The following is a 13,127-nucleotide window of genomic DNA, read 5'->3' as shown; positions in this document are numbered from 1 at the left end:
TAAAAACCAACATAAAATGGATTAAATAAGCAGTCTTTCAAACCTTCTCAATTATTTTTTTTTTTTGAAGCCACAGCTACTTAACATGTCTAGAATATCATAGCTACTCAAGAAACTCTGCAGGACCACTTGTCCCTTGCTGCCAAGCACATTATAATCAGTTTATTTAAATAATTATTTGCTACCCATCCACTTATTAACAGCAAATACTAAGTAGTAAGCTACAACCCCTGCTAATTTATTTTGTTTTGTAATAGTAATATAATTAAGGCACTGAAAGCTTTCAACATGAAAAAAAAACAAAAAAAAAACCCAAAAACAAACAAACAAACAAACAACAACAACAAAAAAAACACCAACAAAAAACCCCAAACCAGAAATACTTACAGATTCCTTTAGTGACTGGACCTGGGTACTTAGCCTGAAAGTCACCTCTGAGCCATTGCCAGGGCACATGTGTATTGCTAAAATGTCAATGTTGTCTGAGCTCTGTGGAAGTCTCAGGGTCTTCTCAAACATTGTAAGCATATCGTTGCATATATAGGAAGCATTACTCATCAACATCTAAAATTTAATGAATATACTATCACTTTAAAAATGAACTTGGTGTGAAGGAACAGATTTAATTCACTCTCCATGTTAATTCTCACAATGAAATGTCAAAAGGCAAAAAAGTAGAGAGTAAAGTTGGACCAAAACGCTGCTGAATAACAAGTGAAATATTCAGCACATACTTTTTATCCCCTTAAAATAAGCCTTTGCAGCTTTATGCAAATTAATATACAAACATTAAATAACAACATACCTGTTTTAGCTCCACAAAGAGCTTTCTGATGTCTAGATGAATGAATCCATCTCTTTGGGCAAAGGGAATCAGTTTTTCCAGGCTATGCAAAGCTTCTGTAAGACATTTCCCCACACACCCCACATAAAGAAAATATTTAACCTACAGAGTAATTCAGAGACAGTATATTAGGAATCATCCTTCTAGGAAGGAAAATTGTGCATGACATGGTTTAAAAATACAGCAGTTACAGAGGCACGAAGGTTCCACTTTGGTTTAGATGTCAACTCTGCCCAAAGCACTCCATCATTTTGCACAAAATATGCACACAGTTGCACTCTGCACTTCTAAGGAGCAAAGACTACTTCCCCCCGCACCACCACTAAGAAAGTTTGATCAAGACAAGGCAGAAAGAAGAGACCAGTCTTCTTACACCAGCAAAAGCATGACGCTATTCCCTTTCAGTTATATCAGAGTAGCTCCAATTACTTCAGTGAGCTTTCATGATTTTCAGGAAAAGGAAATGAGGTCCTGTGCGGGCTTCTAGCTATTGAATGCTGTAAATAAACTTGGATTCTTTCCATATATAACTATTGATTTAGCCAGAAAATTCTTCTGAAATATGGAAAGAACTAATTCCTCAAGCTCCCAAGCAAAACTAATCTCCCCCTTCTCAAAAAAAAAAAAAAAGACAACCACAGAAATGTTACCAGGTCATGTTAGGAAGCTGCCAAACCCAGCAGCCCTACAGAGGTGAGGCTGCAATAGGTCCATGCCCCCAGGTCCAACCAGCAGCAAGTCTGGACAGGTAGGCACACAAACTAACACATAAACAGTAAATGAACATGGCTGGCCACACAGATCACCTCGAACCAACGCACACAAACAGCACCAACAGCTTCACCCTGCTCACCTGCCTGGTTGGTCAGCATGGCGGTCTGTTAGAGGGAATACAGTGTACACACAGTGTGGATCCACCACAGCAGCTGGGCTCAAATATACAGTCTGCCCAGCAGCTGCCCCTGGATCCCAGTCTCCCTCCCCATTGTTGGCACCTGGGCATACGAGCCCTTGAGGCTGCAGCCCTGCTCCAGTTTCTGATACAGATGAGCTTGCTCACACACAGAGTGGATCCCTGCAATAACTGCTCTCGGATACACAGGCCATCTAGCAGCTAGTCCTGGTCCCTCAGGTGCTTCACACATAGGAGGTACACAAACAGATCTCTGAGTCAATCCTCAGACCCATGGTCTCTCTGGTGTTTGCCTAAACCCCCTGGTCCCTCTGATAGCTGATGACTCCTCACTATCAAAGAAGTGCACACCTCCGCAGCCCCGAGGTCACCTCACCCACCCTTCAGCCAGCCCAGCCTGCTATTCACTAGCAGCCACATACTGATATGCCCACCCTCACTCTAGTTTCTGGCACCACAGACACACAGGTCCCATCCCATTTGCTGGCACTTGATTTCACTCACTCCAGTTCTTCCAGGTGTTCCTATGGGCCCCTATACATCCCATGGTCTGACCTCAGTTGCTTCACACAGACCCACATACATACACACTTGCACACAGAATAGAGTCCTCACCCAGGGAAAGAGTTAGGAATTAAGTTTTAACAAGAAGGCAGGACAGCTTGCAGTGGTCAGGTGCAGGGCATGGCCAGGCAAGCATACTAACCAAGCAGCCTGTTTATATGTGAGCAGCCCCTTTCATCACCTTGTTTCTATTTTCCTGTACTTGTTCCTCTCAAACCACCTAGATCACTTCCACTCCACCACTTTGGTTCCTCTTCCAAACCTCCCATACTAAGTGTGGTACAGTCCCAAACACTCTTTCCCTGCTTCCCATGAGTCCCATATCCCTAGACAGTAAACCCCTCCGTCTGTAAAGTGACCCAGCCTTGTGACATGGTACTGTTTGGGAATCTCTCACTTGCCATTGTTCCTGTATGTTCCTTTGTGGGGGTGGATATGAGTATTTTACCACATAAACTGGCAGGGAAGATGCCTAGCTGTAAGAAGTCAGTCTAACTCCACCACCATGAAGAAAGGAATAGTATATAGGCAAAATTGTGTAGCAGGCTTCAAAATCAACCCATCCTAAAAACAAGACTGCAGAAACTATCCTGAAGTTCCAGGGGGGTCTTGTAGGTTTGGCAAATACATCAGGATTCAATAATACAACTAGTGGTAGCAACTCCGTGCAGCCATGGGCTATAAAACAAAACCCACAAGACAAAAATTACACCTTTTGGTCCAATGACCTTAACATGGAAGATAAACAATCAAATTTCATATTAAATATCTTAAAAGTGCATCTTTGGAAAATTATGTTGAAGGAGTACTTGTTTTCTCAAGAGATCTGCTCCCTGCTGTGCACTCAGTCCTTATTCATTTTTAGAGGCTAAAAGAGAATTTACAGTTTAGTTCAGTTAGCTGATACAACTAAAGGTTGTGCTGGATTCTATATTTTTTTTTGCCTATCAACAAGAGAACTGCTCACTAAATTCCCAGAGTGATCAGCTATAAAGCCATTAAAGGCAAGGAGCATACATATGTCATACAACATAACCCAAGGAAAGTGGGCTTTTGCTGTCATCACCAATGCTGTAATGTGACCTGCACAATCTTTACCCCTAGCAACGATGCACAGGACTAAAATACACAAAACTTGCACCACAGTCTGTGTCAGTTTCCGACAGTGATCTTCAAACAAGGTTTTATTTGCAATCTGAAGACGTCTGAGTTAGAAATCAAGAACAAAATTGCACAGTTTCAGTGGCATCTTGGACAAAATTTGTACTTTTAATATATTTTCTTCTTTAGTGTAAAGCCATATAAAGTAATTCAAGACTATCAATGTCCCCAAAAAGACCAAAATGTTTTTCACACGCCTAATTACAACTAATACAAGTGTTCTTTCTATATATGCCCACATTATAATATTGCGGGTCTCCACTACAAGATTTCACAGGAAGATAACTTGTTGTGTCCCCCGTCCCCCCGTGTCGTGTGTCCCCCCCCCTTTTTTTTATTCTAGATGTGTGTGGACCTTGTAATATGATTGCTTTGCTGACCAGCTCCTGGGTACAATGGTGCTGGCATCACACAATCTGAGTCCTAGCACAACATGTAATGCTATAAATATATTCCAAACCTGAAAGTCATGATTGCTGAACCGACATATTTACAAGAACTTTATGGGAGCCACTTCATCTTGTTCAGTCAAACAGCTGAAAACAGATCCAGTTCTCCAGCTCTTTGTAAAATACACCTCCACTTGCCCCAAGTTCTTCAGTACTGTCCCCTGTCTTCTAGGAATGGCATCTTCCACTTCCTTCACCATCAGACTAGCTTTGTGTCCAAAAGCATAGAGAGAAAAGAACCCTGCCTCTGTGCTTCACAGCCCTCAGTTAAACCCTTACTTTGCAATCAGAAAAACGTATGTCCAACTCAGCATTTTGCTTCACTTGCAATGACCAGCCAGAAAAGTCAAGATGCATCTAAATCTAAAACTAAGACTTTTTGTTCACACATGCATGACTGATGGTGTGAGAAACTTCTCAGGCATTGATGATTTTAATTTTTATTAAGCAGGCTCTTTTTCTTGAGTTAGATCTTTAAACAACAGCCACAGAATCATACAACATCAGATAACATGCCTAAGGAAATTGTTTTTTCCTGATATGAGAAGTGAAAACAGGTATTATGTCGTGTTCTACTGTCACTACAAGAAGCAAAATTTTAGGAATTTAAAAGCTGCTGTAGATATCTAAGCATGACATGTATTAAAGCCCAAATGCCTTCCTTGAGATAGGAATGTTATCCATTTCCCATATTATTCCATGGAAGCCATTTGAGTGCCAGTAATGAATAACCACCATGCAGCTTTACCTTCAGTGAAGTATAAATACTGCGCTATTACATTCCTTATAGCTCCATCTACCAGAAGCAATCTCTTTGTAACAGGCCATTGAGGTACATCCTGAAGTACAGACTGCATTCTCTCCAGATGCATGATTCTGCAATCAAAAGAGATAGAGCACAGAAACATCGTGTACTACAAACAAAAAGGTAAAGTTGATGACAAATTATGAGGCTTTTTTGTTGTGCAGTCACTATATCATCTACTTTGCAGTTTCTTACAACAACAGCAGTATAGTAGTTTCCTTTTTAAAAAAAGGAACTGAATTCCAAAATGTACTCTAAATTATTGAACAATTTGACTGCAGTCTCTTAACAGTGGATAATGGATTGTATCTTTCAGATTTATCCTCAGATGTTGATTTGTATAGCGTGGATCATATCTCCTCCAATGAAGGAGAGTTTTTGATATGAACAAGTAGAGCCATTACAAGCAATGCCGAATTGAGACCAACATTATAACTCCCAGAAGCAATGCAAGTCATCCGATGTGCAGTTAGAAAGAGGGAAGTATCAATCAGTTCCTGTGCTCTGCCACAGACTTCATGAGGCTCTGCCAACTCATACAAACATTAACTCCCTGTACCTACAACTTTCAAGTCCTGTGTAGAACCTTCCAGTTCATTTTTAACGAGTCCTTTTGGGTTTTTTATACATGGGGAAACAGAGCTCTTAAAACACTTTACTTTGCAAAAATCACCCAGAACAGTTGTCTTGATTTTATTTTAAAACATATGCTGTGAATAAGAATACCTGAAATTAAAACACAGTCAATCTTTACAAACTTGTCCTGAAATGGGAGTTGAAGTAATTTCCAAAGTTGCAACAAAATAGATTTCTACTAGATCAGTGACCAACTGCTAAAAGAATAACTATACTGTACAGGGAGATTGAGATTGCTTCATTCTGAACAAGTGCAGAATGTATGGCTATATCTTCATATAAACTGCTTACATTTGCATTAAGCGATAAGCCAAATGGGCAACTTGAAATTCTAAGAAATTTTCGATTACAGAACAAAAAATAAAAACACAAAAGAGACAAAAATCAGAAATCAGTTAAAGGTAATGTGAAAATTAAATGTACAAGCTGATCTGAATTTTGTAAGACAACTTGCAGAAAGGTGAGTGTAGCTTACAGATCGTGAGATGCAGTATATCCTTCAGAAAAGTAAGCATCCGACTTCTCATTCCATTGCTGGATCAGGGTATTTATCTCAAAAAAAAGTTTCTTGGCTTGCCTGTCATCTAGAAACTGAGGCATTAAGTCAGCTATGATTCTTTCAAATTCCAAAAGGACTTTCTGAGAGAGCCTGCTGCTGCTGAACCATTGCTCAAATACCTGGCAGATTGAATGCAAAACAGAAAGCACCTTTTTAGAGAATCATTATTTATTCAATATACAGAATTTGAATGTCTTTAAAAAAAAAAAAATGACAGCAAAATTTCTCCCTAGCAATGTGTCTAGACTCTGAAATGACTGGCCTTACAAGAGCTGATTTTCAATATTTTGGACTAACTTGCAAGTTGCAACATAACATGCTATATGATACAGAGAACTAATGTCCTGTCCTGTGCTGTGCTGTCCTTGCCCAAAGACCCAGGAATGGTGAAAAGATGGCCTAAGACTGAAACCAGCCAAAAGCAGACCTCCTCCACAGTCAATTACTTTGGCTTGCCTTCCCTTACAGGACTTCTGCCTACACTACCAACATAATGAAAGGCAGCAGCCTCAACATTTTTGGGGTCCCATTACACAAAAAGATGGAGAAGGAGCCCGTATGCTTTTATTGTGTAGACTAGAATAAGGGATACAGAGGCCTGGCCAAACCTATTGCTGTCCTTTCCACAAACATTACATTTTTATTTTTTTTTAATGCCAAGTGGTTCTAACATATTTTTTACTGTTAAGAGATACCCTGTTCACCAAGGGAATTCCCAGTGGTCAGCAGTGCTTCAAGTTGCCATTATAAGGGTGTCAGGTCTTGTGGAAAGTTTTAAAATCATGGCTGAAGTTATTACTGGATTTTCCTACAGCTACAATAAAATTAGTGCATTCATTTTGGCAATCACATTAAATTATTACTTCAAGCCATCATACATCAGTGAAACCTTTATCAAGATAGAAATCAAAGGCTACATTTCTGAGGAAATACACGATAAGCTTTACATGCTTTCTTTAGGTGATATTACAAACATCTCCAGAGAAGCTCAATGCACAACTGATATTTTTTTTTTTTAATGGGAAAAAAACCTCACCAACCATATTTCAGCGGAAAAACAAACACCAGCATTAGTGCAGCTAGGAAAGTGTTTTCCTTCAGAAACACCTGAATGGTTTATCCTTTTCTCCATGCAACTACACATATGTCATCATAGAGACTGCATGCCAAGCTCTTCTTCCAGAGCAGAAATTTAAGATACTGTGCTGGAGTTTTACTGTCATCATTTCAACATGCTTCAACCACTATTGCCAAAGATAGTGGAGGGGAATTAAAAGTAAACAAATTATACAATATATCAGTGGAGGCCTGTAGTCTGCTTTCAGTTTTGCCCAAAATTCAGGCTCAGACGGGGACAGTAAATAAATAGGTCTTCCTTCTGTCAGGCCTCTGCAATGCACTATATTTGACTATATTCCCTATTAGATTTCAAACCTGTATTTGAGTTAATGAGAAAATCTGATGATGTGGACATGTGGTGATAGATTATACTTCTACTGTAACAATTCTTTAAAAGGATTACTTTGTCTTTTTAGCAAGATGAAAAAAAATCACAACAATAATATTTAATAGACAACTCAGATCTTTTAACTGAGTTACTGTTGACAGTCTACATGCAAACATTACGAATTTAATCTATTAACTTATTAAAGTGTACCTGTGCATAAAGTCTGAGCTTGCTGACAGCACGAACAAGATACAATTTGGCCTCATGCCATGCAGAAATACAGTCCTCTTCATTATTCTCTTTGTTTGCTTCATCTTCTATCACAGTGGATAGAGCAGAGCACACAAACTGCTCCAGTGTCTCTCCTGTGGGAATCTGGCAGGGACATAAGAAATTAATGAGTATCTCAAAAGAGCTGTTGAGTGTTATCTCTGCTATCAACTTACTTATCTGGTGAAAAAAAAAGTATCACATAGCTTCCTTTGGTGAGAACAAAACCCATTTAATCCAGCCTTATATTATGAGTGCTTCTTCAAAGAACTCCACGTGCAGAGTGCTGTCTGTTTAAAATACCAGTGGCCCCATTAGGGTGCTCAAACAGCAGGCAGAATGATGAGGCTTGTATATGCAAGGAATTTTCACCATGTGTCTGCACCAGTGTTGCTACTTCTATAGTCATTTGCACGCTGATGCTGAACTAACTTGACAATGATACAATGCACCCACACTAGAATAAATATATCAAAGCAACTTCACAAGTATAAAAATTACTGATGTAAAAAGTATTCAGTAGAATGATACATCTCAACCAAGGATTACATGCAGCAGACTAGTTTTAAATCGAAGTTGGTAGGTTTCATCAGTGTGGCCATAACACCAGATTTTTTTCCTCATACCCCGACTTCCAAATTCCATGTTGAAAAATTTATTATTCCAAATCATACAAATATTAAAGCATACAAAAATAATTCAGCATATTTTAATTCTCCCCATTAATATCTTTCTGAGACCCTTTACATCTTAACTCCTTTCAATTGTGACTAGAAAATTTAAAAGTTTTGCAGATGTTTTAACACCAAACAAGCAGGGACACTACATACAGAATCGAAGTGCTCAGAACAGGTATTGTCCAGGCTTTCATATTTCCTTTCATACCTTTTAATGGTCTCCAGTGCCTTAACACAAGCACACAATATCAAGATATTAAACAGCTAACAAGTGAGTTCCCTGGGATTACATAGCCAACCATAGCTACCAGGCTGCAATCAAATTCAGTTCAGTTGATCAAACTGGCTATCACTGATCTTTCATTAAAATGCTTCAACTTTTGAGTCAAGGGGTTTTTTATAATTTATCTCTTTGTGTAAATCAGCTATTTTCATTACAAGCTTTTCTGGACTACAACTTTAGACTGTAGCTGTCAAAGAACAAACATATTTCAGATAAATACCGACATGTTCTATTCAAAAACTGTGGACTTCAGTAGAAATGTGGAAGACGTTTCAAGTTTTCTGCAGTTCAAAACAGATCATCATAACAGATCACTTTGGTCTAGAAGACAGGTTAGAAAGCGCTCTCTGAGAAAAGAGATTTCCTTCAAAATTTGACACATCACTGGTATATTTGAATAGCTCCACTGAGACAATTCATCAGTCAAAATATATTCATATCAAGACTGCACTGCTGAGAAGAAAGAACTCTTGATGTGTTTTAATTTATGGACAGAAGAGACAAGCATTCTTTGTCCAACATACCAGATGAAAAGTGTTACCTGCCAAATTAATCCAGGCAGCTTCAAATCTAGGACTTAGTTTAAAAACTTAGTGGAGAAAACACCAGAATTCTCTACAGGACTGCATAATAAGCTCAGGACTTTGCCATGCTCAATGGTGACTTCAGAGCAGCATAAATTCACTAATGTACACAACTAGACCTATCAGGATCTTCATGTGCAGAAATTTCAGCTGAAGCTAAATACATTTATTTTGATGGGAATGAATCCAGAATATTTAGCAGTCTTGTAGCTGTTTCACAAATCTAAACTGTAACTGAAGCTTTCATAAGACATAAAAACATCCCTTGAGGATATAAGTCAAAACAAAGATAAGAGGAGGATGCTGAAATTTTCAAGTGATTTACCTTTGTTAATTGTGCTGTATAACTTAGCAGCTTCTCAACATGAAGATCATCAAAACCAAACCTGGATTTGAGTTCTGCTCTCACAGCATGTGGATTCCACAAGGCATCCCTGAGAGAAAGATTATACTGAAAACCTGAAAGAAAGAAAAACTTCTGTTTATATCACCCCTGCATTTTGTTCATTCTGTTTCTTGATGATTCATACTTGGCGAGAAACAATTACCATGTTTCTAGTTTTTTTGGGGTGTGGGAACACCTGTGTACCTAAACACCAATTTCACTAAGATAAAATCCATGACTGCAATAGTAGTATGGCAAGGTCATAACAATGGTGAGATTCCCCTGCAGAGCCATTGCCAGCAGGGTGGCATTCTGAACTGTGTGTCTAATTCTGCATGTAGACAGCAAATATGTGTGTATGGGCTGGATATGAATCATTGCTGAGAGGGAGAACACCAGGAGAATACCAGAAGACCCAGGGAATTCAAGTCCAGCTTCTGTGTAAGGGCTCCAACACACACCTTTGTACCACTTCAGTCTTCATTTTGACAGGTGAAATGGGATTTAGACTGCATATAATTCTTAGCCTGACCTTCCGTGCAGAGCAGACAGCTGCACCTAGAATCTAATCATGTGCCACCAGACAGTTTGCCAATGAAACATGTTCCTGACCTTTTCTTGAGGAGTTGTCCTGGGGCCAGCCTACTTTCTCCAATTAAACTCACCTCCCACACTCAAGTAGCAAATGGGGAAACATAGCCCTTCAGCAGAATTTACGATAACAGAAGAATGAAGCTTGAAGGAAAACAGCCATAATGCTTAACAAGTATATCCAAAACAAGAGGCTATACTTCTATGAAATGGAAGAAATTGTCCTTTGTAGTGATTTAGTCTCTCCAAAATTCACCACTGAAAGATCACTCTAAACTCTATATATTAGACCAACATGCTTTGCTTATCAAAGTTTCTGATGAAATTTAGTTATTAGCATTTAAAAAACATCAGGTTTAAAACTTTAAGCTAAACCTAAAAACATTTTTAAAAAAAAAAATCAGTAAAGAAATAGGTTAGCACTACAGCAATGTATGTCAACTCTTAGAGCTTTTACATTAGGAATTTGGCAGAAGCTCAGTTACTGCTATCACATATTCCCAGCATGCCTACAAAGTACTTCAAAGAAAGCCTGAAGCAAATTCTTTACCTTCTAAGCTACTATCCTGTAACGATGCAGCAGTTAGATTCAGTGCTTTTTTCACCACTTCATAGAAATTTTGGTCCAATGGCATCATAGCTAAATCCTTCAATGATGGTAAGGTACTGAAAGTGAAACATAAACCAAAAATCAAGCTTCCTATACACCCAGAAAAACTGAAAGGGCCTGGTGGAAAAAGATGACATTCAAGCAATTGCACATTAAAATAGTTGGTTATATTGTTGAAAAATTAACATTTTTTCAAATTAGACTTTTCATGAAAAAAAACACAAGTTGAGATTTTACAGTTAGTGTTTCACTCAGTTTTCATTAAAGAAATGTCTCGTAAAAGGACCAATGTTCTTTTAAACAAAAAAAAGCACAACACCAAAACAAAAACAAAAAAAGAGAGAGAGAAAAAGAGTTCAAAGTGAGAGCAAAACCACCAACAAGCATTATCCCAGTTATCCCCATAACAAGGCAGGGTGGACACAAAATACTTACATTTTACTTTCAGTCTGCAGAGAAAAAAAGAACCTTTAAAGCAACAGAACAGTTATTCTCACAACAAACTAAACAAAACATATTTCAGAATGCATTGATAAAAATATATCTATTGAACTTCTTACAAGTCCCAGTCACCTTCACTGTGAAACAAACTTCCTTGCTTATGTAGTTGTAATTTAATAAAGCTTATGTCAAATTTACCAGTTATTTCCTATATTCTTTTTATGGTATGCAAATAAGAAACTCATTTTGTTAGAGTGGATCAGCAATTTCCAACACTAGAGGAAGAAAAAACAAACCCAAAAACCCCAACATCATTTAACTTCACCAAGTAGATGTGAAAAGTCTCTTTTAAGTACCTCAGAGACACAGCAAGCATGGTACGGCCCAGGAAGTGGGGGAAGTTGTAAATTTGGGTACCTTTCTGCTGACTAAATTCTACCCGAGACACGACCTCTAGAAATGTATGTTAGTAATACAAAGCTAGTCCAGAAGAGAGTATTGGTTTTTGTGGTTTGCTTGCTAAATTGATTATGGCAAATTTGGTCATCGAGGGGCATCAAAGTCTTATAAAAAAATCAAAGCCCAAACATAAACATCTGAGTGTGCCCTTACTAGTTCTCTTGTGCGTTGAAACCTAGCTGGCAACTAAGCACCTACACAGCTGTTCATTCATTCCCTTCTCCCATAGGACAGGAAAAAAATAAAAGGCAGGTGAGGACTTATGGATCAAAACAATAACAGTTTAATACAGGGGTCCTCAAACTACAGCCCGTGGGCTGGATACAGCCTCCCAGGGTCCTCAACCCGGCCCCCGGTATTTACAGAACCCCCTGCCCCGTCCCCCCACCGGGGGTTGGGGGGGAAAATCAAGCAGCCGCAGATGGCTGCCTGCCACTGCATCTGTGTGCCGGCCTCCTGGTTAAACAGTTTGAGGACCCCTGGTAACAGGTAAAGGAAAAGTTGTGCATGCAAATGAAACATAACAAGGAATTTATTCACGACTTCCCATCAACAGGCAGATGCCCAGCCACTTCCTGGAAAGCAGCGTCTCAGTATGTGTAACAGTTATGTGGGAAGAAAAACACCATAACCATGAACACCCTCCACTTTATTTCCCTTCTCCCTCTATCTGTGCTATAGGCTCAGGGTAGAGAAATCACTGCTGAGATTATATTAACAGATTAATAACGTGACCCAGCACAGCAGCCAGTAGAAGTTGTTGTCTTTGTTTACCACTGCTGAAGAAGAAAACAATAACCATAACTTTATAATCAAGTTCCTGTTTTACCTCAGGTACATTCAGACTCAGTTTGCAAATCTTTCAGAAAAGACCTTTGCTTTTGAAATTTTAAGTACTATGAGCACAGCTAATACAGCTTTGCATGTTAATAGTTCAGAAAACTAGCTGGAATAAGGTTACAAATTACTCGGGCATAAAGGAGAAAAAAGATTTAAAAAAAATCTAGGCCCAACACAGTTGCAATCCATGTTGTCACCAAAGGAGACTTATTTCCCAGTTTAAAAAAAAAATGCAATCATATAATTCATATCTTTTTTATGGGGAAAAAGGCGGTGGAATGCTAAAGGGTGACAGATCAGCACAGTAATTTCCCATTTAAAGTCTTTGAGCCTCTGCCTCCTTGTAGGGTAAGGCTGGTGAAGTTCATGGCCAGTCTTGCACAGGCAGCTGAATTCAGTGGCTTCTTCTAGCCTTATAAATATGTTAATTGACTACAATGACAATTACCTATCAACATACTACAGCCAACTGCCTACTCTGGCAAATATATTTCTGACTTTTTCCTAACAATCCCCTTATTTTACTGGAAATTCCTGTAGATATTTGTCTTAGTCTGTGCTTTTGATACCAGGTCTTTCTCTGAATCCAGCTGTCCTTTACCTGAGGCA

The 13,127-nt window shown here is 38.8% G+C and overlaps 1 protein-coding gene across 4 annotated transcripts in view; it reads right to left on the bottom strand.

Moving 5' to 3' along the window:
* ABCA13 (ATP binding cassette subfamily A member 13) overlaps positions 1 to 13,127 on the bottom strand; it is a 199,311-nt gene that overhangs the window by 164,346 nt on the left and 21,838 nt on the right. For 3 of the 4 annotated variants that reach the window (XM_040588025.1, XM_040588022.1, XM_040588023.1), the window contains exons 7-13: positions 10,719 to 10,834; positions 9,518 to 9,651; positions 7,589 to 7,753; positions 5,848 to 6,050; positions 4,680 to 4,807; positions 806 to 900; positions 388 to 564 (exon numbers count right to left, since the gene is read on the bottom strand). In XM_040588025.1, coding sequence (XP_040443959.1) covers positions 388 to 564; positions 806 to 900; positions 4,680 to 4,807; positions 5,848 to 6,050; positions 7,589 to 7,753; positions 9,518 to 9,651; positions 10,719 to 10,834 — 1,018 coding nt within the window. Of the gene's footprint in view, positions 1 to 387; positions 565 to 805; positions 901 to 4,679; positions 4,808 to 5,847; positions 6,051 to 7,588; positions 7,754 to 9,517; positions 9,652 to 10,718; positions 10,835 to 11,213; positions 11,228 to 13,127 lie in introns of all 4 variants that reach the window. The other variant, XM_040588024.1, reaches the window with a different exon arrangement.

Source organism: Falco naumanni, chromosome 3, assembly GCF_017639655.2.
Source record: "Falco naumanni isolate bFalNau1 chromosome 3, bFalNau1.pat, whole genome shotgun sequence".
Lineage (NCBI taxonomy): Eukaryota > Metazoa > Chordata > Aves > Falconiformes > Falconidae > Falco > Falco naumanni.
Note: the sequence above shows the minus strand (reverse complement) of the source record. Positions and strands in the feature narration are given on the sequence as shown.